Source organism: Buteo buteo, chromosome Z (genome assembly GCF_964188355.1).
Source record: "Buteo buteo chromosome Z, bButBut1.hap1.1, whole genome shotgun sequence".
In the NCBI taxonomy this organism is placed as follows: Eukaryota; Metazoa; Chordata; class Aves; order Accipitriformes; family Accipitridae; genus Buteo; species Buteo buteo.
In genome coordinates, this window is record NC_134204.1 from 30,422,071 (window position 1) to 30,450,052 (window position 27,982).

Consider the following 27,982-nt stretch of genomic DNA (forward strand, 5'->3'; position numbering starts at 1 on the left):
GAAAACCAGGAAGGAAGGGGATTATGAACAAGTGTATTTGCCCAGTACACAATATCTCCAGAACAGATGCTTCTGTTTCTGTGGTAACTATGACAACATACACGCAAATTTTAACAAGACTCAAGTCTTGTGCAAGTTATCAGGAAAGATTTAACTTCTTGATTACATGTTCAGAAGTTTCCACTAGCTCTTAAATCTTCTTGAGATTTTAATCTCTGAGAACAACCACTTACTGCACACAACAGAATGAGTACAAAAGACAAGTTGTTTTAGAAATTATTTAATTTAGAAGTGCATACACTGCTGCTTGAAACAACCATGGTGCAAAATCTTACTAACTCTCAAGTTGCTTGCATTGATGTAAATTGTCTTTTTAGCTTCATTTACACTAGGAAGTCAATTTCTCCAGTAATGCTTCTATTCCTTTTACACTTTTATTCAGCTTCAACTTTGGGACAAGATTTTTCAGTCCTTTTTTGACTGTATTTGCCACTTTTTGATCAGCGCTCCGGAGAAGGCTATAAAAAACAGGAAAAAAACCAAGGATGTCAAAGGTCATCATGTAGGTCATAGAAAAAGAAGCTGCCCATGTAAGGAAACAATAACTATTTAGGAATAACATAGTTCAGGGCAAATTCTGTTACCTGCTATTAGAAAAAGATGTAAAACTTTCCAGAAAGCATGGAACACCAAGTGACAACGCAACCAACACAGAACAAATCAGACTTGAAGGAACTGCAGATCTCTACTCAAAGCAGGTTCAAATATTGGGTCAGACCAGGCTACTCAGGGCTTCATCCAGTCCAGGCTTGAAATCCCCCAATGCAGGAGACAGCCCAACCTCCCTAGGCCCCAGCCCTGCTGCTGTGCTGTCCTTATGGGGAAAAGGACTGTCCTTATCTCCAGCCTCAGCCTCCTGTGCTTCAGCTTGTGCTGCTACCTCTTGCCCTCCAGCCACCCATGCACTGCTGTGAATGCCCCAGCTCGCCTCCATCCCCTCCTGTTGGTGCTAAGGATGCTGCTGGGTGCCCCCAAAGCTGTCCCTTCTCCCAGCTGAACCAGCCCTGGTCCCAGAGCCTCTCCCCCCAGGCCAAGGGATCCAGCCCACAACTATGTTGGTCACCCTCCATTAAACTCACTCCAGTTGTTGATAACTTTCTTGTAATGGAGGTCCTAAAACTGGATACAGTGAAGTACATCTAATACACATCAAGCACTTTCTGTTCTTTAGACACTACTTTTGGAAAACAAACCAGATTTCCCAGATAACTTTTCTTCCTCAGAAACAAGGAAATTCATTGTAAGTTGTAAAATACTATTAGAAAAGAAAAAGCTTCTGTGCTATCCAGATCAACCTAGGCAGTGATTCTCCTCCTCCCCTTCCTTCAGGTAACAGTGAAAGGTTCTTGGATTAGAATACAAAATCAGTAGAGGTAATGGCACACCTAATTTGCTACCAAGCAGGCTGCATGATATTACAAGTCTTTATAATCCCTAGGATTCTTCTAAACAGCTCTGAAATTTGCAGCTACCTAAAAGCTTATTTCTTGCCTACTTTTTAACAAGGATTGGGCATGGCAAGCTGAACTGAGTAAGACATAAAAGGAATTAATGACGCTTAAGGTGAGATTTAAATTTTGTCTCCTTAGGTGTCTAAATCCTGTGCAGGATGGCAACACTATAGGCAGTAAAGCATGGAATGCCCACCTGACAACACCACCATTTTCAGCAACCTTATTCCTAGATATATTTCTATGACTATAACTAACAACTTCTAGCAGCAACTTCTGTTACACTTTCAGCTACGACAGTACTATTTAATCATGAAGCCTTCTTTAAAACTGAATTCAGCACAGGTGAGCGTGATACTTCTTACCTTTTCTGTGAACCATGTACCGCTGGTAACAGCAAGAAAGTCAAGAGTACTGACAAAGGATGTGCTGAACACATCCATACTTAACATGGAGAAATTCACATGGTTCACCACCAGGGACAAAGAGCATACAAAGTAGCAAGCCACTCTGCATTTTATGTATTTCTAAAAATTAATTTCATCTGCCAACAGCTATACATGTGAAGCTTCCTTCAAACTCTTGGTATCCACAGATATTTCAAGACACTGTATTTTTAATACAGAACATCTACAGGTCTGGTAATACAGCCAAAAGACCAACATACGTTTGGGATTTTTTTTTTTGTATTATTATGGAAGTTCTTCTAAGATCCAGTAAGCAGGCACCTATGTATTTTGTGGATATAAAATGTAACTTCTACAGGTTACAGAAATGACATATGGAAATCAATAAGTCATCTGGTGAAGTACATTTTTATCCATTTTCTACCCTGATGTAACACATTATTCACAAATTAAAAAATACTGAGGAGAGGGTCAGATATAGAAATCTAAGTAGACCAGCAACCATTACATTCAAGTACTTACAACACTTACACTAAGATGGATTGTAATGTCTGCAAAGAGCACTCTCGTTACCATAGGACTCTTCATGCTTGTACTAGGTCAGAAACAGCCCCCAGATTTTTTTATAAAAATAAAATTAAAAGCAAGTAGGGCAATGAAAGGAGAGGGTCCAGAGGATACCAGGTAACTAAGCCATCAAGCACTCACAATGAACTGCTTGTAACTGGTGAATAAGCTTAAAAGACTAGAAAGTCCAAGATCTTCAAATGGACTGACTGGGTAATTCTGAGTTTCAGATCTGCATGTAAGTGATAGATGGCTTCTGAAAGCCACCACCACCACAAAAATCAATCATAGCTTCAGGGAGAACTGGCAGCATCTGAAAATCACCTCCGTCTGAGGGATCTGAGCTTCTTTATGACAAAAGTAGTATCTGAACATTTTTTTTTAAAATAAGGTTTTTTAAAAATCCAAAATTGTTTTTAGTAAAAAAAATTTGCAGTTATTATCTATACCAGGCTAAATTAAATTTATCATTGCTGTATGATATAGGTAATGTCTCGACTTCAATGCATGCAGTTAAACAAAGATGAGATTAATTACTGTGTGTTAACGAGGTAAGCAGGTGTCACATGAAAAGGAACAAAAGCAGATAGTTATGTTTGTATGTTCTCAGCTGCCTAAACAAAAGGGCATCATGCCTAAAGAGTCATCAAGAGAAGTTCAAACTACAAAGGATTCAGATTTAATTAAAATTTTTTAAAAAACCCTAAAAAAAAAAATTTCAGCAAACAAACAAACACTCCTCCCCAACACTTTTTATCTCTCTTTCCTGTTATGTGAGTTTCAGTATTGGTGAAAAATGTTCAACTGCCAATCTGGGAGATAAGCTCCCCTGCTTGGTAACAAAGCACACTTGTTGAAGTCCCAACCTGTAGTGCCATGAGTAATAGCAGAGAAAGGGAAAGATCGACATTCCTCACAGTCTTTTCCATAAAATATTCCACTCCTGTGCTAGTTTTTGCTAATAAGCAATTAGTAGTTTCCTGTTTTTTCTGCAAGTCTTCAAAATTTATTAAGAGACTGTTGTCACAGTGATAGCCAAACAGTTATTAAAAAGTTATACATGGAAAATATTCCACTAATTAACTTCGCGACTTTATTTGGACAATCAAAATAGCTTAGTACATAAACCAGCAACACCACATGTTAAATGAATCTCCTCAGCCTTGAGTTAGGTGAAAAAAGTCGAAGCATTAATACACCATCAGCGAACAATCCTTTATAACAAATCTCTACTAAACATCTGTGCGCGCAATCAGATAACTTAAAGGCATTAAGTGCATTTATTGAATTCTAAAGGCCTGTTACGAGAGGCAAAGAAGTGTTACCATTTTAGCAGCTGAACAATCTCAACCAGATCTATATGACTGTTATGATGTTGTGTAAACTCGTTATGTATCTGGATTGCAACTACTCTTCTACAACCAATTCTTTTCACTAGTGCTCTGAATGAGAATGACTAAACAAAGTTAGAATTAAACTCACATTAACTCATAGAAGTCCTGTTAGTTAAAACACCTTTTGATTCACCTTGCAAAACACCATGAACATCAAAGTAGCCTCACTCTAAAATCATAAAGAGCAGAGATGGAAAGCAAACTACAGGGAGTCTAAAGTAACTTTAGGAGAGGGAGAAGTGGGGTGGAAAAAAGAGAGAAGAAGTTCTTGTTTCTCAAAATCATGTTGTCTGTTTGAATTGTTTGCTGATTTTGGCTCAGTGCAAGTCTTTATGAGGAGCCAGCAGTGCAACGCTGACCCAGCAGTTCCAGAACACAGACCACACACTTCGGGCTAGGACAAAACCTTGGGTTTCTATGACCTGACACTGACAGGTAGTTACAAAGTGAACCAGCGATGATTAACACAGCTGTTGGCATTTGATAAAACAAAATGTTGTTAGTCCAACTCCTGTGGGGTCTTTTTTGATCTCACTAGTTGCACAGTTCACTGCTTCGAAGTTGTGAGCCAGCTAGCTCATCATAAGCCTTTGCATGGTCTATTCTTTTGTATGGTCTATTCCAAACACTTTTCTACTTCAGTATGAGACATACTTAGGCTCCATAATTAAGGCATCAACACAAAGCAGTAGGTCACACACACACACACACACACACAAAATCTGGATTCTTGTATGCTGCCGCCAGTCACAGGTATTTCAGACTTAATTATTTTAGGACTGCTCTTTCGAGAATTTTGTGCTTGTAAAACAAGACATGGTAGGCACAATTTTAAAAATAAATTTTATTTTTAATCTGAATTTAAATCTATCTTAAAATTTTAATTTTAATCTATCTTTAAAATCTTTTCCAACCTAAATGATTCTATGATTCTATGATTTTCCAACATTGACCTACTTCCTAGTACTACAATAGCCTGAGCTCAAGAAACAACCTATGCAAACTCTGGTTTGAATTTTTCCAGTATCCTGTTCTGTTGCAGACTTACCTGTGGCATGAAAGACAGTACACATTGAGCAAAAAATGGCATTTTGCTGGCAGAAAAAGACGTTCTCTTACTGTTCAAGAAATTAACACTGGAACCTCATCAGAAAAAGCCATGTGCCTTACATACCAACAAAGAATAATGGCACCTCGATTTACTTCTGCCCAGGTCTTCATATTCTCAATACCAACACGTTCCACCAATGTTCTTCCAAAGCAAACTGTAAAATGTGGGAAAGCAGTAGGGAGAAGAAAAATCAGACAGTATCTTTATATAAAGAAGCCTGTTAAAAGTTCTCTGCACTTGTGATTTAATCCAATAGTTTCTAGCCACCATATATTCACGAAGTTTTGCGCTCTCAAATTAACTGACTATTCAATGCAATGAATACCTTGATAGATGTTTGACTACTTCCAAGTATCGCCTGAAATTAGACAACAGCAGCACTGTGCCACAGTTTACTAGTACAAAGAAGGCAAATTTGCCACTTCTTTTTTAAAAGGGTGTCAAAGGCTATTCATGTCTTAAAGAAAGCATCCACTCCAAATAGAGAACTTGATGACACCAACACAAGAGAATTATATGCAGTATACTAATACATACAATACCTCTGCTGAAAAATGCTGTTTTTAAGCACCCAACTCTACAACTGAAGTGACAGAATTTGCACAGATGAAATTACTTAAAACTTCAGAGCTAATCCTTTATTGATACATGAAAACCACTAGGAACCTTGCTCCTTTCAGCTGTACTGATGCTATAGGGCTCTTTTTCCTCAGTAGGTTTGAAAGCCTAAGTTGACTTGCAGATTTGTTACACTAATGGCAAATACAAAAGAAAGAACCTAGGCTGACCGCAAGTCCCCAGCTGAATTTGAAGAACTGAGCTTCAGGAAAACTGCTCTTACAACTTGTACACTGAGCAAACTTCAGTAAGCAACCCACAAAACCTCACCCAACTGCAACAAACTACAACCTCCGAACAAACACTGAAAACTATTTTTCATGTCATTTCAGATCAAAATTCCATCTCAAGTACAGGTCAGTTTTTATTCAACTTGTAAGTGGTAACAATTTGGTTGTTTTTTAATGCCAATTCCATAAACTCAGAGCAACAATTATTAATGGTGCATTCTTTGGAGGAAAATAAAGAAATCAAAGGGGAGAGCTTGTGCTTAAAATGGGGACTGTACAATGTTAGCAGAAATAAATCCAGAAAACTATCATCTCAGGATACTCGCTGAAAGACACTCACATAAAACTTCCCATTGCACATTTTTAATCATCCACTCAAGGAGTAGCAAAGCAGTCTCCTTTCAGAAACATTTAATAAAGCCCAACTAACTCTTACTTTTAAAGGAAACAGTGGATACCTGAACGTAGTAAGAAGAAAACAACAACAAAAATTTAACAAGGTCTGATAATTCTACAAAGAAAAAAGCCCCCTAGACACAGAGACGTTCCCTCCAGATTATCCTATGCCATGCCCACTTCCTTTCATTTTTTGAGGTTTTTGTATGAGAAAGTCATCTCTATTAGGTTACAGCTTTCACATGAGATTTTACAGTTATGTAATAAAATAAGTTTAAAAGCTAAATTAAGATGAGAACATCTGTGCCCAATCTCTGCCTTCTGGGATATAAAATAGCAAAGACGTCCTATTTTTGTGCATGAATTATTGTAATAACAGTGATAAAGCATTAACCCAGCAACACTAATGAACACAGTAAAGATTACAGTTTGGGTCAGAAGCACTAATGAAACAAGTCTTCCTGTTAGAAAGACTTTACTTTTTCTATTATTGTCCCTTAAATTGCTGTGCAATTTAGCAAACTTATCAAGACATTTTAAGCACAGAAATGAACCCTGTCCCAAATACACAGTATACCCATAAGAAAAAAAAACCAGACCAGTACTTGCTTGCAGAAAAAGCAACTGTATCGCTAGCATTCTGTTCATGTAACAACTCACAACAGCAAAAACATAGAAGCAATCATCTTGTTATTACATATGTTAAATTATATGTTAATATATTAAATATGTTAATGTTATAAACATGTTATATGTTAAATTTTCCATACATTAGTATATTCAAAGAAATAAATGCAGCAATCTTATTTTACGTCAAATAACTGTTGACTCTGGTTATAATTTGATCAAATAAAGCTGGATTTCCAACATACCTTCTTTTCCATTCTCTCTCATTTTTTCATCTTGCTCTATTAACCATTTCAAAACTAGATGGCCTGCTGGATGCTCTGCAATGTGAAGCTTTAAGGGGAAAAAACAAACCAAAACAACCCCAAAGTATTTAATGATAATGTTTCAAAATACAGTTACGTCTGTCCATAAGTATTCCTGCTTGCTTTATCCACTCTGCCCTCGGACACCACATCACACTGACACATTTAGTCATCACCTATGCAAATATCAACAAGTTTGATGCAAGTATCGGAATACTTATTTAAATTGACCAGTTTATTTTTTACCACCTTCCCTGTAAAATCTGACTTTCAGATATATAAACCATATCAAGCAATGTTTCATCCATCCCTTTAAGGACTTCATGCTTACTGAGCAGAATCTCTTGGTCTAGCTGCCTCTATAAGAACTTCCAGACTTTCCACATTTTCACAGACTTGAAAATTCACTACAGTATGGTTTACAGAAAATCACAGAAAACTTGAGTAGTTCATATGAAATTCTACAAAACGTGCATCTTAAAGAAGGGGAAAGACAGAGCAAATTCAGAATATCTACGAAAATCTGGAGGGCATCTATCTTAAATATAGTGTACACAGCATTTTTTGTTTTCCAGTCTACAGACAGTATCTGACTGGGCTTAACTCAAGAAAACAGGGGAGGGGCACACTTTGAGGGGAAGGTCATACTGTAAAGACAAACAGCTATTATCTAAGATCTTTCATTGCATGGAGATATGCATACCTGAAAGCTAAGAGACCCTATCATTCTCAGTGTAAACAGTCAAATGAACTATCAAAATTTACTAACTGCTTGACTGCATAGCAATAACATTAAAAGAGAGACTGTGCAACATGATTGTCAGCTACTTTCCTACTAAGTGTTTAAAGCAGTTCTGAAAATTCAAGATCATGAAGTACTTTGCTCTACTACTCAGATGAAATGCTGGCTGAAGCCTTCATCACTCCAGATGCAATAATAATAAACTATGAAAGGAAAATGTCAGCAAACAGAGATCACGTCTAATGTATGAGTGCTATCAGGGCAGTGTTAACATCTTACGTAAAGGAAAAAGTGAGCAGACTTCATTTTAGTAGAACCAAATAAGCTAATGCTCTGTGCATTTGCAAAGATTTCAGTACCTTGTTCTCTGTTACATTACCTGCCCATCATGGCCACCTGGAACCAGCTCTTCTGCTGCTAAATTCGCAATTGCATCTAGTGCAGGCTGGATGTCACGGAGAGCTGTTCTTAAGATGTCAGCAACCAAGACAAAGGTAGATTTGTCTATCACTACTTCTTGGGTGTGTTCTTGCAAATATTCTAGCAAAGGTGAGGAAATAGCTTCCAGGAGTTCACGACGGCGGAGTTCAGTATTCTTCTTACTGATGAAAGAGACAGCACATTGCTGTAGAAGACTTGCTTTGTATGCCCATCAAGCAACAAGAAATTCAGAACATATACGCTATTTCAGACTGCTATAAATTACTGGAAGATCAAAATAAAGCATTTTTCTTCCCTCTGTTTCACAATAATTTAACCTCTGTTGATTTTCTATTCAATCTGTTATCTCAACTACTGAGATGTATTTCTTAAACAGCTCACTAATAACCTAAAATTGCTCCTTCTTCAAAAACTGTTAAGCATCGACGTCAATACCAGAGACTGAATTCAGATTAACAATTTCCATTTTTATTGCTAGATTTTGAGATATATTTTTATGCAACTCAAACCACCAATAACGCATACGAAAAATCTTCTGCTACGCCAAATTTGATATATGAGTTTAAACAAAGAACACATCACAATTTTTGCCCTTTACAAAGGGGGTAAATTGCTGATCACCAATACATTGCTGGTCACCAACCATCATATGTGAACTTTAAGCCAAAAATGCAAAAAAATAAGGACTACAGATTAACATATCTAATAATACTTCTGTATCATTTTTATATATTTACATTACTTAGATATGTTATGAAGAAAAGCTGAAATTAAATCGATCATGACAGAAAGTTGTGTGAACTCTTCTGGACTCTAGGGAAAACAACTTAACCTTCATATAAAAGTTACCTATAGGCATTTCCATCTCCCTGTTGCAGAAGCATGATGATTTCTGGAACAAAATGTGCAGGGTCTCTAGGACTCAGCAAGTACAACAAGACCTTCTTTCCATATTTGTTTTTTATTATATTGGGCAAAGAAGCATTTATTTCCTGTAGAAGTAAACAAAGAGTAACAAAACATTAATGAAATAATAGTTTTTAGCTGTCAGTAATTACTGATAAACTTCAAATGCAAAGCTTAAGAAAACTACATACCCTGAATAAGATTTGTATCTGCTTGTGAAATGAAATAAAAACCTCTAATCAGAATGAAAGTTTGGAGAAGTGAGAGAAATAAAGAAAAAAATTAAGGTTTAAAATGTGTACATCAAATGCGTCAATATCACCGATTAGAAAATACTACAGAAGGACAGGATTTGTTTTCACTGATACATGCAAGTATAAAGAACAACACATATTCTGGTATGTCACATGCTGCACAAGTATAACCTCAGTAAAAGTCACAACCTCAGCAGACCAGATATAAAAAGGATCACCTACCATATCACCTAAGAGCAAACACTGATACTACACTGACTTTCAAGACAGTGTACATAAGTACCTAGACAGTAATTTCAGTCCACGGGAAGGAAAAGTCCATCTTAAACTGATACACCTCATACACTTGTGCACTAACACAGCTGAGGAAGAAATGCATTAATATGCAGGGAGTTTTCTTCCTTATAGAAACATGCTGTTATATTCAGATGGAAGCATCTATATTAGCCCATCTGTTAGTACTCAAAATTTTGTCAAGCTTCTCAACAAAGGCACTTTCATACAGCAACACGCATTTTATCCAAGTTCCAAGCAGCACTGGAGAATCCTGAATCCAGATACTCTTGACCATTATGATAATCCACTCCTGGCAACTTTTAATATACATATACAATTTGTGATTATCAAAGCAAAGGAGGGCTGTACAGAGCTCTGGGATACTTTCAGCATATTTTGTAGGCCATAGATATTAAAACTCCCTTTCCCCCCAATGAAAATCCTTCCAGCAACACCTAGAAAAAGATAAATAGAACAATTTAAACCAATGTCACCCTTTATTAATATGGCGCCTGGTTGGTTGTCTTTGAGGGGAAGAGAAACAGAAAGATAGGTGGAAGCTGGCAGGAAATGGTAAGACAACATTCTTATTTCAAAAATACTGCTTAAACCTAGGCAAAATGAGTTTTAGTAAACTGAGATGAACATCAGCTTGATGCAGCATTGTAACTACGAATAAAAACCTATTATGGTAACCTTCACACTCCAGGCATGGGGAAAAAAAAAAAAAAAAAATCTTTTCTGAGGAAAAGAATTCCAAACCAAAACCATGTTCTGTCTTCTCAGCCAGTACATGCAGATTGAGATGTATGTGAAGTTCAATTAAATGGATGACAAAAGTGCTGAAATATTTCAAAACTTAAAACAGGTACAGCAAATACTTAGTTTAGTACAAACACAAATATCATCTGCACTTCGAAATCAACGTATAACACAGCCATTTTGCATAAATGATAATATACATTTCTTCATTAAATTCTCCATAAGTATACATCCCCCACTGATTCCATTATTCTGATAAATTAGAGAATTTGGACCCTTTCAGTGCCAGAACTGTGAGAAAGTACTGGGAGAAACTCTAAACAACACAGGCATGCTGTCTCTTGTTGGCAATGTCTCCCTAGCACTGCCTGCTTGGAGTCCTCATGAAAAAGAGGGATTTCCGCTAAAATCTGCTTGAACCCTGACACATGCCAAGCTCACAATGTACAGTTCCAATCACATACAAAGGTTTAAAGCACGACACGTATTCTTTGGTCCTGGCTTAAGACTCCATGGAGCTGAGAGAATGTGAGAAGGAAAGACTTCCTCAAAGGATTTAAAGAGCTTAAAACCCTCCCTTACCTGCAAATTCCTAGCCATTCTGCCAATCCACATAAGTGATCAGTTTTATAATACTACAAAAAAGATTTGTCCAAACACTGCTTTTTCTCCCCCCAAAATCTTTATTATTTTCCTTGCATTCCTTAAGCTAAATTTTAGTATGGACAGAATGATAAGCAGTATAAGGTGTTTTAGAAATTTATCTGCTCCTTAAGATAATTTTAAGGGTTGGATTCTTCTACGGAGTATGCTTCAATGCTTGATTTCTAGATGCTTCCACCTCATCCTCTACTACTAGATTTAATTCACTATTGGAAGAGCTGGTTTTGATCTTATGTGATTTTTTTTTTTTTCCCTTTTCCCTGACATCCTTTCCCTGTTCCTGACCACATATAAACCCAGACGGGCCAATTTTGTATGTGTGAAGGCCACTCCTCTTTATTCTCCTTTAGTCTTCTGTCCAGATTAATGTGGTAGGATGACCAAACACTAAACACTCCATTATCTTTGATCTCAGATGGTCCAAGACTGCAGATGATTCAGGAATTAAATGACACCTTGGAAGCTCAGCTAAAGCCAAACAAAGTATCTGAACTAATAAACCCTCCAGGAAGCAGAGTGCTTGTAACAGGAACGCCTCAATGATCTTGTACCACAACAGCTCTGATCTGTCACAGCTAATTTGCTTGGAACTTGCCCAGAAGTTGTTACATTGCAAACTGGACTCTGAAAACAAAACCCAGCTGTGATTACAGCTGATATACCCCAGAAACAAAAGCCATCTCCACACTGGGATGCTGTCATCTCTCCACACCCATTAGAGAGGCACAGACTTCAGGCCAAATCTCCATGCTAGGGTACAAAACCTCAATACCTCTCCTATACGAAGTTGCTCAATGGAAGAGCTGCTCAAATTTTTTAAAGCAAGCCTCATCATAACCACATTCTCCTCACATGCATCCTCCACATCCAAAGAATTTGCCTCATCTTTACCTCCTTGCCACCACCTCTCAACCCCTCAGTCCTAAAGCTATAGCATGAGTAGTACTATAAGCACGTCACAACTTATACATCAACATTAATTATTTTGCTTGCATGAAAATTAATTGTGCACTATGAAGTCTCTTTTATCAGTGTGAAAACATAACTTTATGGTAATATACAGATTAAAACATCTTTGAAGTGATAAAATTTGCATGTAAACATAATCTTAAGTCTAAACACTTTATGAAACCCTATTAAATAATTTTTGGAAGGAAGGTGGGGAAATGGAGCATTCCGAAAGGAAGCAGATGCAGACTAGATCATACTACCCTTCCTGTTCATTCTGCAATTCCACGTAGGTGAAGCAAAGCAGCTAGAGTGCTCTCATGTTTCAGATACAAACCTGTATCCATTTTGGAAGCAAGATAAAAATATTACATGGATTTTATCCAGAATGTTAGTTGTCATTCAATTATCAACACATTAAGTAAAAATGTCAAGTTTTGAGAATTAATGTGAGTTAATGGTTTCAGCATCCAACAAAAAATCTCAAAGTACTTTTTCTTGTTTGAAATCATGGTATACTATATCCAGGCCTGTTGCCATGTTCCTGAAAGTTTACTACAGTTTATCTCGAAGTATCACTTTCCGTGATGCTACTTCTGTAAAAGAAAAAAGCTAAATGTGCTAAACAACCTTTTTTACAGTAAGTTTGCACAATAAGGACATTCTAGGCACAGATATTCTTGGTTTGCCTGCAAAATGGATAAGGTGACATCCTCATTCTGAAGTTTTCCACCAATGTAATCTCTTGAAACACCAGCAGAGCTCAAACTTCTGTAACAAAGACACTGACTTCAAAGAGATTCCAGACATCCATTAACCAGAAGGAACATGTACAAAAAGGGTCATTGTCAGCAAGCATTGAATCTAGCTTAAAAACCAATGCAAATAAATAACCAAGCAGAACATATGAAAGTGCTGAGATCTTCTATGAAAAAAAAAATACAATACACAAACATAATGAAACAGAAAGGTGGAAAGGAATTAAACGCTTTGAAAAAAACAGATGGGATTCCTACTCTTATCCTCCTATACACTGACAAACACACTTGTGACACTATTTAGTATGCTTTTTTAGGAAAAATTCAATTACTTACTGATATAATTAACTGTTTCACGAGTTTAGTGTCATCGATGCAATCAAATGCTGCCAGCAAGACCAGATGAGAAAATTCACCCTGCAAAGATGAGATATCAGAACCACATGCAGTCAAGTTCTATGAATATACTAATTGACTTAGAATCAGTATTTCTAAGACTCTGTCTCAAACAAGACACAACATGAACCACAAGCAAATTCTGTCTACTGTCATAGAATGAGAGAAGCCCAACATATAAGCTCTCTCTGAAAGCAAGGCTTGTTAAGAGAAGCATGTTGTTAAAACAAAGGTAGATTAAGCTGATCTGCCATTATAAGTGGATATACTGCTTTACTGCATCCAAGCTATTAACCTAATCCTATTGTATAATCATAATTTGAAATCATAAGATTTGCCTTGCAGGAACATTACATAGAGAATTTACCTCTGTGGTGGATTTGCTTAAAACTGAGATAAATCACATACCGTATTTCTGGAGATCATGTCTCTGCAGTGAGCCATACGGTCTCTACCGCACTGTTGGAGAGCAAGTATCTAGCATACTCAAAAGGGCACAACCCAATGCACTTGTATGTTAGTGAGACTCTACATCAAAGTGAAGCCAGACCTTCAGTGCTCCAGTGTTGTTTTAGCGACTATTTGCCCACTGTCTCATATTTCTAGGTAATACATATTTTATAAAATATAACAACTCATTTATTCTGGTACTAGAAAATTACGGAGAGAAACATTACTTAGACCAGTGGCCTCCACAGTGGGATGCACAAGCCAAGCCATTTTGGTGCAGGAAGAAAATATTTTTTTCTACCATTAGTATGTAAAAATAACCACTGGTTATCTTTATCTCATCCTTTTCAAATTTCTCTTTCTGTGTATGTTTTATAACATATACTAATACAGTAGTACATGTACATAATTTATACATAAATATACATATATTAGAGATGCATGCTTAGGGTTGCGTGATCAAAAAAATTTGGAGACCATTGATTGAGCCAATGTCAAATATTAGTAAACAGAACAACAGAGCAACCAGGAAGGGAAAAAGTTTAAAAAAAACTTTTCTTCACAGTTGCAGTTTTGCCTAGCTCTATGAAATCTGGTTGCAACTGTTATTCTATTGGTGCTGCAGTCTTCAAACACATTACTCAGAAAAAAATTAAATACAGACTTCTTCCATTGTATGCCACTTCAGCATTAATTCATTTTGAAGCTTTCTGACTTAAAAAAATTATTGAGCTTCTTATAGGAAATATGGACATTCAAATGGCCTTTCCAATGACATCCCCAACACATCTTAACTTTTGTTCCTCTTTTGTATACATGTCATTTTACTCCCAACCAAGGAGAACTAACCAATGAGCCATATGAAGATGCAATATAAAGTTGGACTAAAAAAAAAAATTGTAGAAAAAAAATTTAGGACTTACAATTAACTCAGCTACTTTAAAGGATTGTACTACATATAGTGCCCACAATGAAGCTTCTTGGTATGTCTCTAAATATGCCATAAAGTTAAATATATTTCATATTATCTGATAAATCACCACTGTTTTAAACCTAGTTTTACTAAGACCTCATAGTTGTTTCCACTACCAAAGGACATTCAAATTAGCCTCTCTCAAATCACTTGTGTTTCAGGGACTAAATAAATGGTTAATGAACACTCACCGTTGCTATTTTTTCAATATATGTCTTCATAGTTTTCACAATGACTTTTCTGTCCTATCCAAAAAGAAACAAGAAACTTGAATAGGCCTATAATGGCAGTGACTCTGAGCAACTAAATTGTTATTTTCACCTTCAAAAAGATAACCTTCAATTTGCTTACTAAAGCAAAGGCTATTTACCAAAGTCTCGCATTTGTACTATTAGTCAACACCTAGAAACAGTGTGAAGAGTTAAACCTGAACTGTGAAAGAATCAGTCCCAGGGAGGTTCTGTGATATGTTTACAAGTCCAGCCCACCAACGGGAGATGCCACAAAGGGCAACTTGGAGGAAAAAAAAAAACCCAAAACAACAACAAAAAAACGCCCAAACAACCACATATGTTCACCCATATCTTGTTCATTACTTACAGAAGAAGAATGCACTTCGACCTTTCATTTGGAAAGAAACTTACTCAACAGTACCTGAAGCTTTAAAATAGCAGGGACTCTAGCCTGTTGCGAAACCCCTTTCCTAGCAAGATTTTTTCGGCAGAAAGTTTCCTTTTGGCTCTTGCAATCACTGCTCAGACTTCTTTAAGCCCATTACGACCCCTAGATCCTAGCAACTTCATATTTTTTTCTGCGCTTTTTAACAAGCAGACTATTTTCATAAGTTGTCTTTTTTTTTTTATACAGAAAAAGATAGGCGGCATTACAGTATTTCCAAGAGATGATGACATACATTACACCTAAAGTATTTCAGCATACTGTATCAGCAGAAGGAACTAAAACACAGTACCTATACCATTTTCTAAGTCTTGGCATTCCAAACCCAAACATCGTTCCACATTATGAAGTTTTTACTGTCCTCTCTCTACTGCCAGTTTCACCTGCATTAAGAAATCTCTGGGATGAATGAATAGCCAATAATCTTAAAATGGAAAAGTTTTATGTGTCATCTCCAAGAACACTGCTAAAAATAAAAGGAGATGCTTCCACTATAAAAGTTCTAATGAAAGCATTTGATTCACAAAAAACTACTGCTTACATTTGCCAACAGCTAAAGCTGGGCCACTTTTTAACCTTGCTCTCAAATACTTAACTGCATCAAAATGTGTGCTGGCAGAAGTACCCACATGAGCAATCATATTCACAGTCTCAGACTAGACTACTGTCAAAAAGGACTGGGTAGACAGAAGCCAAACAATACCTTGGGAGTACCATGCCATAAGCAGTGCATCGCTACTCGGGCTCCATCATGAGTGTGTGCCAGGTAGATGACAGCCTCTCTGATAGCTTCTATCATTTCCTGGGGAAGAAAAAGGTGAAAGAAAAGGTCTGAGAAATCTCAAGGTCGGTTGGTGAGGCCATGAAAGGATTTTTTGTCTGCCCACAACACTATAGAGAGCATCACTGGCTCTACAGAACCACTCTCATTGCCTAGACCTATGGAAAACAGCCTCACAAGGAGTCCAAAACACTGTAAATGACATAAGCTTTCTCCCTTCAAAACTACACTGTTTATCATACTCATCCTATGAAACCAGAACTGTATTGAAGCTTGTCAGTTGTCCTACTACAGAAAATTCAAGGAAGGGTGCTCAGAACTCAGCCAGAAATTAGAGGAGACAAAGACAAACATTCATTTAGGAAGAAAATCTTTGAAGGTGATGTAATTTGTTTATACATACAAAGTATTAGCCAGAAAGCAAGAAGAACTAACAGGTCATTTAAGCACCAGGTGATGTTATAAATCAGATAAGATAAGACTCGGCCAAAGTTAGTCTTCATATCAAAGGAATGAGGTTCTGAAGTCATCTGACAACACCATCAGCCAAAAAAGAAAAACTAAACCAAACTGAAAAAAAACCTCCCAGGTTAATAGATACTACTTCTGTTATTATCTGATCGATTTCTTGGACATGAAGCTCCCACCTATCTCCCTTTCTATCCTAGTCAAAGGTTCCAAGCATTTTACCATTTATTTAGAAACTGCTCATTCACAACATGATTGGTGTCACTAGCTGTACGCACAGGCAGAAACAGATCTACAAAAGGGGTTTCCAAACTCAAAAGAGAATATCCATATGCTACCATGTCTGCACAAAAAGCCAAGCAAGGAGGAAGAGATACACCCTTACTCCCCTGATTGACACAAGACTGTGAGTCCAGAAGCATTCCCTGACAAAGCATTACATGAAACCATGCACGGGAATGTTTCATTAGGTAAGATCTGGACTTGAAATAGGCCACAAATAGTCCACCTCACTACCCTTAGCTTTGGGTTTGTTTACAGTAACACAGAACAGTTCAGGAGTCCCGTTCAGCAGAATTAGGTAAGAGACAGCAAGTCTAAAAGGGTCCACCTGGCCTGGAATGAGATGGTGCTGAACTGCAGAACCTGGGTGAGGCTGAGGGACACTGCTTGAAGACAGATGACGGCAAGCAGGATACCAGCTTATACAATGTGACATCACACAGATGGATGTAGGCCTAGTTTTTGCAAGAATGGCCAGTGTAAGCTTAAACTGGAATTTAATGCAGACATAGTGATACAAGCCATATGCTTGCTAAGGAGGAGGCAAAAGACAAAAGTTTTAGCTGCTGACAGAAGGGGCCAATCTGATTGTATTTCGGTCAAGAGCTTTTTGGACAATGGCTAGAAGTGGTTACGAAACTACACACTGGAAAGCTAAACTAATGGAAGCAATGTCCCTGGCTTTAATTATTCCCCAGCTATTGAGAAGGACCATTTAGCATGGAGAGAGAAAACATCAAAGTCAATCCATTAGATATTTTTTTTCTTTTTTAATTCAAATGTCACAAACACTATTGCTTTAGTGTCAAAGTTCACTGTGACTGTGAATCTCCATACAACACTACTCTCCAATCTATCTGGAATCACCAGATGTGTAAAACTCTTCAAATGTAAGATGTGTATTTTTGTCTAGTTATCTTAAAACACTTTCACGACAAGATTAAAAACTTTCCACTGAAAGGCAAAAGAAGACAAAAACCAAACAAAACATACTTACGCATCTTTGTTTCGGAAGAGCATAAGTGAAAAAGTCCAAAAATACTTTATGTACCAGTGAGTGCTTTATCACAGCCTCTCTGTATTTGGGAAGAGAAAAATATGCAAAAAGTCCCCCACAAGTAATGACTTTTAACATAAGCTACCAATATGTCATTTGTATTTTAAAAGTTAGGCAGTGTGGTGTGCAGAAAACACACAGACATTCTGGATTAGATGTTTGGTATTTACAATATGCAGAAGATTCTACCAAAACTTACAAATTCTAAAACCTAGCAAAATATCTTCTCCTAAAGACCACTGGAGAAGCTTATCCAATAATGTATTATATACACTACACTGTGGGATTTCTACCAATTGTTTGACTGGGGCAGGGGACACTTTAGTTTATAGAAGTGGAGTTCAAAATTAAGATAAGATATGCGTTATGACACTTTCAACAAAAACCATAGACGCTCACTATACAACACAGCAATGTTAAAACTTAAAAGATTATCAATATCACTGTCATATAAGCTTAAAAGAGTATCAATATCACTGTCTCTTTGTATGTCAGAAACAAACCAGTTCACGCTAGCTTGTCACACCTTATATCAATTTTTGTCCTTACTTTTGTGCCATTGGTGTAAGGATCTGTTTCATTTCATCCAAGATGGCCTCCCTCTTTTCAGGCTGGGCTTCTAACACTTTATCCAGTGTTGGGACAACTGGTGTCTGAAATGAATGCACAATCAGAGGTTTAATTGTTCCCAGTAAGCTTCAGAGTTCATAGAAAATCATAATCTTTAGTGCCTTTCCAGTCAAAATTCATCAACAATATCAGAAACAAAATGAATTTTCTGCAAAACTAACAGATTTTACAATTTTAAAAATAAAAAGCTTATCTACTTGGAGTGTGTTAGAAGCTGTATACTTAAGTTTCTACAAATTGAATATTCAGCATTAGCAAACAAAAGCTACATCTATGGTCTGAACTATTTTTTGCCAGTTATGGTCAGCTCTTCATGAGACTGTCAAGTACAAGGTAAAAGACACAAAATTGACAGCGTGTTAAGGGACTCCTGAGCTAAGCAGAAATCCTGCATGACAGTATGCGTGTGTCAGAGGGCAACACAGCAACAACTCAATGAACTGAGAAGTTAACCAAAGCCCAGGAAATTCCAGCTCAAGAACAGCAGAGAGGAGGAATATATACCATATACCTTAAACACAGAAGTACTTCCTGGTATCTCATCTGAGCAATTACACTGGTAACTCTTGTAAAAGAATCTGTTGTTAGGAGAACAGTCTGACTAGACAGAAAATTAGAAGAAATGTATTTCTAACAGTCCCTGCTGGGAGGGGAAGAGGAGGGTGGAGAGTTGGAGGCAGGAGGGGGAAAAGTGAACTACATATTTCAAAACTCCAAGGAATTCCATGTCTCATTAAGGACTACATAGTAATTTCTTATAAAGCCACATACTGTTGAGTCCCAGGTTTGCACCCCAATGCAAGACTACTTGAAACACTCATGCCAAGAATGGTAGAATGATGGAAGCTAACACTGCACTTGATTTCCAAGGCTGTTTTACTCCCTGTACAAATTACAGCCCATGAACACAGCAAACACACCTTTCTATTACAGTGCTGCAAAATGCTTTACTAAAACTTGTAATAACCTATAAAGAAAGAATAGCAATATGGTTCAGAAATGAGCTGTTAATTTCTTATACAATTTTAACAGAAATCTTGGGTAAGTGTGCTGTGTTGTACACCGGGGTTCCAAAGTCAGTCTAATGTAGTTAATAATTGCATAAAACAATTTTGTACTTTGTAGCAAATAAAACTATTTGTGCCCCTAATGGAAACCAACTTTCCAAGTCAGCAGGAAAGAAGAAAAAACAGAAGTCAAAAGAAAGGAGGTTGTACTTTTTAAAAAGGTTCCCACTGCCTGGTGAGGATCTACATCTAAATAGTTTCAAGAGAGTTTGGACTCAAGTCCTATAGTCTCCATGGCAAAAGAAAACAAAACCAAAAATTTAGCCTAAATGGCATACTGTATATAGATACAGGCACATTCTGCCCACACTCAGGTCTCACGAGACATAAGGCAGTTCTGACACAAAAGCTACCTACAGCACTAATGGGGAATTAAGCCGAAATCTTATCTCAGCAAGGATGACTACTTCAGGCTAGGCACTACGACACTGTGATAACTGCAACTACACATTAGACTGTCTTTGATGGAGAAAAGCAAGCTCATACATGAACATAATACTTCTTACATAGTTCAAACTGAAAAAACACAACCACCTAGAACATAAATACACAAGTAATCATAACATTTAAATATGCTAAACTAGACTACATTTGGACAGCTGACAGAAACAAATTTAATTCAAAGAAATAGTAGCTAAGATAGGTAAGGTATTACTAACACAATACTTTAGATGCGAAAACACCTTAGACTAGAAAAGTACTGAAACGTCACCTTGTAGACCTGGAAAGTGTTCCCATATAGTTCTTCTGTCAGCATATTTCTCTGCTCCAGAATGGCTTTGTCATTATATGCATATTCCACTACAGCAGATGCTTCGGCATGACGGAGCATTTTTTTCACATGGCCTTTAAAACTTTTTATTATTTCTGCAACTTGTGGTTTTGTCCTGTTTCACAGGGAAAGACAGTTAGCAAGAGTTAAAACTTTAGGGATAAGCTGACCTATCAATAGTGGGGTTTTTTGGAAGCACATTTAGGTGATAAGTTTTACCATAGAAACCAGGAAATATATGTATCTGGATCAGCTTTATGGTATTTATGAAAATACGGTGAGAAAGCCAGGAATCTGGAGAAATCATAAGGCATTTTGAGGCAAAGAAAAGAAGCCACTGGATAAATTCTACAGAATAAAGGATGCCTTCCTGAAACACTAAGCAAAGAAAATTTTTACAAGCCAGTTTTTTGCATAAGGCAAAGACCAACTTCAAGCATGTATTTGAGCTTTTTTGGCATATGTTTTCCTCAATGTGTACAGCTTTAGCTTTATTTTTTGCAAAAGGAAAACTGCTGTTAGCAATACTAGACACCCTCCTGTCTTGTCACTATTATAAAGATTTTCCAGAGACTTTTTTTTTCCAGAGACATATTTCTTTATTTATGCACAATAGATTAAGGGCAGCATTCACAATGCAACACAGCTAAGCAAATTCACTTCATACTCACCCATACATAAGAAACTTCTTCACAATATTTCTGGAATATTTCGACTTGCTCAACTCTACTAGGCTACCTAGAAGAAGCAAAAAACATTCAGCTGGTTTGATTTTTCACTACATTAACTCTACAAAACAAGATGCCATTATTTAAGTAAGTTTTAAGAGCTCACTAGGAATGATGCATCAGTTCAGCAGAAAGTTAAAAACATTCAAGAGAAAATAATACGGCTTGTTCTAATGCATCCTAACAGTACAGAAGCATAAAGGTAAAAGGTAAATGGGAATAAAGTACCTTTCAATTCTTCAAATGTCTCTTGCCTTTGCTTCTCATTACCATACTGAATAAAGCACTGGATCACTCGTGTTGAATCATGTGCAAACGCCAGCTACAGGACAGATATATTTCATTATCCTAGGCCATTCAAATGGCATTATGCATCGAACTTGTTTTAATGCACTTCCTCTCTGATATAATTTTATGCCACATGTAGCATATAATGCCAATTATAAAAGTAGTTACCTGTTTATAACAAATTAAGTTTTAAGGTTTTTCTACTGCTTTATAAGTACTCTGTCAAACAAAACATAGACAACACTTGCAGTTGCTGACAATTAAGAACACGCATCCAGGTTTTAATACTGAAGGAAAACCATGAAATTGTATCTTGTTTTCTCTCATGTTCTTTGTAATTTCAGAGTGAGTGTGACGATACAGTTCCACTTCAGCATGGAACACTAAGAATCATTTTAAAAACCAACATTTATTTCACGGCCAAGTTATATGTTTCAAGAATTAAGCAGAAAAACTATTTGGTATAGTTAAGTATCAGGACATTAACTTCTCTTAAAGAAAGCCACAAACCAACAATTGTAACTAATCAAAACACTGAGTGGCTGGTTTTGAACTTCAATTAACACAGAATTTTACTGGACTAAAGCTCTTTGGCAAAACAGACAGCCTTATAATAGCCAGCTGATAAACAAAGCATCCCAAGACTACTGTCCTGAAATCCAGGTGCCAAATGCAGCCTTTCAACCCTGTTTTTGTTCTTTTTACTCACAGTTTAAAAAAATTCTCAGTAGCTTTTGGAAGAACACGTTAGTACTATCTTATAAAAAGTTCATTTATATTTCACCATTCTTTAAAGAAGCTTTTGTAAATTTGTGCACTACAGCATTATTTTTTCTTACGCTTTTAATTTTTCCATGAAGAAGCTTCTGTAGTTCATTCATTAGTTTTTCTCGCTTCTCCTTATCGCACTTCTTCCTACAAGCAAAAAAAAAAAAGCAAAACAATCTTAATTGAGGAAGCAGGTTTTTTGTAGCATGTTTCACTTACATCTATAAATTAAGAAGCAAGACAGTACAAAATAAAATTAAGTTAGCTTCTGCTAATCCATCTTTACACTGTCATTCATTAAACCTGTAGACAGATGTAGTTAAGCGGTTTCAGCTCCTAGAAACCAAACCAGGCTTCAACACTTGAAAATTAATTCTATTCTGAGTAACAATATTATTAAAAAGAACATACTCAAATCTGCAGCCAGAGTTGCTTACAGATCCAAAGATCTGTAAGAATCTTACAGCCAAAACTGCTAGGCATGGACACTTAGAGCAAGTAAAATTAACTCCTCCATCTGATTTGGGGCCCTAGTTCTAGAATTACACCTGCCCATAGAAAGTATACAAAACTCCACAAAAAACTCATGAAGTGATCCCAGTGCAAGATCAGGCTGAATCAGTACATGGTCTGTGCTTCAGGATTCAAAAACTAAGACAACTCCTTAAGCATTTACTCACAAATTTTAGCCTAAAGTACAAGTAAGCTCAATCCAGACATTTCTAGCACCATGGGTCACCACAGTTTGCTTGAACCATCTACAGAATTGCATGTGATGTTATCATTCACCCATGGAATTTCACTGTGGAAATATAGCTTCATATAATTACAAGAGGAGAAAGAGAGTCTTCTTGCAACTTATGATTAAAAGCCCACTGAATGAAAGAAAAAAAAAGTCGTTATTACCTTCTCACACTTTCCCATATTTGCTTTGATTTTACAATTATGTCATAATTACTTTTATCATTAAGTTGTCTGGTTTGCTTTAACTCCTTCCTTTTCTTTTTTAAGTCATTCCATTTCGGCTTCTTCGAATCTGACCCTGAAGACAAAAATAAATACATTTTCTACAGTCAATAAAAGAGGAGCAATGGAATCCTTTAGCAGTATAAAGTCTTGCTGCTCTGTGACTTGAACTGCTAACTATTCAGGAGCTTTGCCTGCAGTTACCCAGCTAGCCAACATGAAAGCATAAATACTTAGTAAGTATGCTAGGCTAGTAATCCACTTCTAGAATACTGGAAGAACAAAGCAAACCCAATTTTTCCACAAAGCTCTGTCAAAGGATGCATCGTAAACCTCTTAATAGCTTGAAAATTGACTCAGGATGCACCTAGCTAACAGCCTATGACTGCCTGAGGTAATTCTCCCTTTTTAGTTCATCCTGTACTCATACATACCTTTTCCCTCTCTTAAAAGAAGAGCTCTAACTCAAAGATCTGAAATCTCAGAGAAAGGAAAAATATTAAAGCCTTTTTACATGCTTAATCTTTTTACTCAGTCAAATTCCTTAAGCATGGGATTTTACTATACAACAGCTGTACACTGCCACACAACAAACTCAGTTAAGGTAACTTTATAGAAAGTGACGTGAATGAGTTATGGAAAAACTTCAAGTATTTGATTTCAGTTTTATTCATACCTTGACAAAAACCATCATCTTATATTATATGGTTTCACAGAAGCAAGTCATGCCTACTATTACATCTATATGGAACATTAAAGACCCAGCTTTAAATTTTTAGAGCTTAAAGCACCGCATGCACTTAACTGTCTTACCCATCCAAAAAACCATGCTCTCCTTTTACAAAGCATATTATTGATATTTTCTATCACTCTCCTAAAGTAATAGTAACAAGCAAAACCAGTAACACTTTGCTTTGAGAGCACCGCCACTGTGTAATACACAGCAACTTTCAGTTATTCTTATGGACAACATTTAAAGATTTGTTTGTGGTTGTGTTTGGGTATGAACATTCTGTTGCTATTACATTTTCAGACTTCTAGCGCATATTCCATGTGAAGTCATTCTGCAAACATGTGACAGCAACAAGAAAATACTCAACACCTTCTACTGTCCTTCAAACAGCTAGTATTTTTCTGCAGAACTTCAGAATCCCTCACATAAGATTCCACTTCTCATCTTACAGTGCTGTTTAACTGTCCCAGTGGAGATTTGCTTCACAGCAGAGGAAGGAACAACATGAAGTTCTCATGTACCAGAAACAAAGTTAAAAAAGAAATCCATTTAAACAGTTATAAAACCATTTATTTAACCTCTCTGTATAAACACAAAAATAAGACATACAATGTAAAAAGCAGTGATAATACCGATGTCTTTAAAAAAAAAAAGTGACTAGATAGTTTGGACCACAGAAAAAATAATATAAAGGATAATCAACTTTGTTTAATGAATTTTTGTGTTCCAAATTTTATAGCCAGTACTTTTAGAACAGAAGATTAGGTTTCTAAAACAGTCTATAAAAAACTCTGTAGTTTCTAAATTTGTGTGAAAACAGCCAGTTTCAAGCTAGCCACTTAACACTGACATTAAAATAATTATAGCTTTATGATGGCATACCAATTATTTAAATTTGCTACTGCATCTTTACTTTTGACTTCCAAGAAAATCCGAAACTGTTGATTTTCATGACTTTGGCCTCAAGCTTAGTCAGGTGAAGTAAATTTTTCCACAGCAAAGATTAAATGTGAAGTAAACTTGGGAGTCATTCAGCCAATTTGGACAGGTGATAACAAGGCAGGGGCGAAGAGGAAGACCTAGATGAACAACATGTTTCCCAAAACCTAGTTTCCATTGATATCCAAGCTTAAAAATCTGCTCACCTCCTTCTTCACCATCCTGAAGCTTCCTCTTCTTTGCAAGCTTTTCTGATTGCTGTTTATTCTTGAATTGTTTGACACTAGCTCTTCCAGGTCTTAACTGTCCTTTCACAAATTTATTGGAAATTGGTTTAGGCTTTCCCTCCTCATCTCCTTTGTTAAGAAGTTTCTTTGGTGGACCCGAATCTATTAACCAGGAAAACAGAAATTAAAATGTTATCCTAGAGCTAAAGTTGCTTCAAAATAACAAATTACTGTAACAAGAGTTAAACTACTTTGTAATAACAATTATATATATAACAATAATTCTTACATGCTTCTCAAAGACACTGTTCTCACTGCAGTCCCTGGGTGTCCCAGTTTTCCCTAGGGAAGTTTTGCCCAGGCATTATTTTCTGGGCAGCAGTAAAATGGCCCAGGCATAAAAAGGATTAGTCTAAATTAAAAATTTCGCTGCCCCTAATATCAAAGTCATCAATCCCCAAATCATCTCTTCATAATTTACGGTCAAAGCTGTTTTGACATCATCTGTTTTAAGCAGAAGACAGCAAACACTGAAAGGCATCTTCTCAATCATAACCCACAGCACTTCACACACCCTACCTTCAACTCTCAAATAAACTTTTTGTTAATGTGAGAAAGCAAAGCCTAGAATCAAAAAGTTATCAACTTCATATTTTTAACTAAAAGAGTATTTTAGGTCAATCAAATAGAGCTGAAGGACTTGCAATGCAATCTATTTAAAGAATTTCAGCTTTACTTTTTCCAGGTTATGTGTCAATAGTTTTGACTGCAAGATAGAATCATAGAATGACTCAGGCCGGAAGGGACCTCTGGAGGTCTTCTGATCCAACCCTCCTGCCCATGCAGAGCCACCCAAAGCTGGTTGCCCAAGACCATGTTTGAGCAGGTTTTGACTGTCTCCAAGGTGGGAGACTCCACCATCTGCCTGGGCAATGTGTGCCAGTGCTTGGTCATCCTCACAGTAAAGAAGTCTTTCCTGATGTTCACAAGGGAACCTCCTGTGTTTCAGTTTGTGCCCACTGCCTTTGGTCCTGTCCCTGGGCGCCACTGAAACTAGCCTGGCTCTGTCTTTGCATCTCCCCTCCAGGTATTTGTATACATTGACAAGATCCCCCTTCTCCAGGCTGAACAGTCCCGTCTCTCTCAGCCTTTTCTCACAGAAGAAATGCTCCAGACCCTTCACCATGTTTGTGGCCCTTTGTTGGGCTCTCTCCAGTATGTCCATGTCTCTCTTGTACTGGGGAACCCAGAACTGGACACAGCATTCCAGGTGTAGCCTCACCAGTGCCAAGGACAGGGCAAGGATCACCTCCCTCAACCTGTTGGCAGCGCTCCTCCTAATGCAGCCCAGGACCCACTTAGCTGCCTTTGTCACAAGGGCACATTGCTGCCTCACGTTCAAATCTGTGATCACCAGGAGCCCCAGGGCCTTTTCTGCAAAGGTCCTTACCCCCCAACATGTACTAGTGCATGGGGTTGTTCCCCCCAGGTGTAGGACTTTGCCCTTTGCCCCTTGTTGAGTGAGCTTCATGAGGTTCCCATCAGCCCATTTCTCCAGCCCTCTGAGGCCCCTCTGGAGGGTAGTACAACCTCTGGTGCATCAGCTACTCCTTCCAGTTCCATGTCATTGGTAAACTTGCTGGTGGTACACTCTGCCCCATCATCCAAATCATCAGTGAAGCCATTGAACAGGACTGGACCCACTAGTGACTCCTGGGGCACACTACTAACACCAGCCTCCAACTATACTTTGTGCCATTGATCACCACCCTCTGAGCCCAGCCATTCAGCCAGTTTTCAATCTACATCGCCGTCTGCTTATCCAGCCCAAAATTCATCAGGACCTCTGCAAGGATCTTACGGGAGACACTGTCAAAAGCCTTACTGAACTCCAGGTAGACAACATCCATTTCTCTTCATTCATCTACCAAGCTAGTCACTTCATGAGGTAAGTGCACCACGATAAAAAATGAAGTTCAAGCATGCCTGCGCACAACAATAATCGCTCAGCCAGGTCTCCCATTAGGCAGCCTTTGCCTTCTTACCATTATCTTTTTTAAATTTCCTCTTCCCGTGTGGCACTTTTCCACGAGGCGCTTTTCCACTCTTCCTCACGAAGTTCTTTTTACCCTTGGTTTCCATTCCGCCAACACTGCAAACGGAGTAAGACAGCGTTACGGGAACGCCGTGGCTCCCTTGCTAACCACGCCAGGAACAGAAAGCCTCCGCTTCCCTCGACACCGGTTAACACGGAGCTAAACCCTTCCCCGCGGTGGTCGCCCGTCCCTAGGCGGGCGGTGCGGGACCAGAAGAGGTCGCCCGCCGCCCAGTCTGCGCGGAGACTCCGATAGGCAAAACGGCGATTCACTGGGACTGGCCGCCCGCCGCCCCGGCCCCGCCCGGCTCTCCAGCGATCGCCAGAGACCAGGCCCGGGAGAACGCAGCCGGGCGCGGGGGGGCCGGGGGGTAGGGGTGCTCCGGGGGGACCGCGGGGCAGGGGTGCTCCGGGGGGACCCGCCCGCCGCCGCGCCCGCGCCCCCCTCCGCGCACCGTCGGCCCCGCTGCTCTCCTCACACGTGCCGTCCCGCCCGCGCTTTGCGGCCCCTTCCGGCGGGCGCGGCTCCCCATTGGCCCGCCTGGCCGCTGCCGCGCGACAGTGCCGAAGCAAGGTACCGTAAAGCGCCGCGCGGGAGGCGGTGGGCGTCACGCGTTTCCCCCCCCTCCGCCTCCTCTCGCCCGCTCTTGGCGGCGGCTGCCGCGCCGCGCCGAGGCGAGCCGAAGTCGCCTCCGTCCCCCTGGGGATCCTCCGTAGCAGTTCCCGTTTGTGCCGGCTCACGCCGGAGCCGTGAAAAGGGCGGGCCGC

The 27,982-nt window shown here is 38.3% G+C and overlaps 1 protein-coding gene across 1 annotated transcript; it reads right to left on the reverse strand.

Annotated features, from left to right (window-relative positions):
• Positions 1 to 264: 264 nt before the first annotated feature.
• On the reverse strand, positions 265 to 27,747 carry PUM3 (pumilio RNA binding family member 3). The gene is made up of 18 exons (XM_075021497.1): positions 27,670 to 27,747; positions 27,165 to 27,271; positions 25,099 to 25,281; positions 23,161 to 23,296; positions 22,326 to 22,401; positions 21,427 to 21,520; positions 21,142 to 21,208; positions 20,411 to 20,585; positions 18,551 to 18,654; positions 17,942 to 18,020; positions 16,117 to 16,215; positions 14,927 to 14,980; positions 13,253 to 13,333; positions 9,199 to 9,341; positions 8,288 to 8,510; positions 7,107 to 7,194; positions 5,054 to 5,144; positions 265 to 518 (listed from the first exon to the last, which is right to left on the reverse strand). Exons 2-18 carry the CDS (start codon positions 27,259 to 27,261, stop codon positions 389 to 391), a joined length of 1,920 nt encoding a protein of 639 aa, XP_074877598.1. The 5' UTR covers positions 27,262 to 27,271; positions 27,670 to 27,747; the 3' UTR covers positions 265 to 388.
• Positions 27,748 to 27,982: the final 235 nt, after the last annotated feature.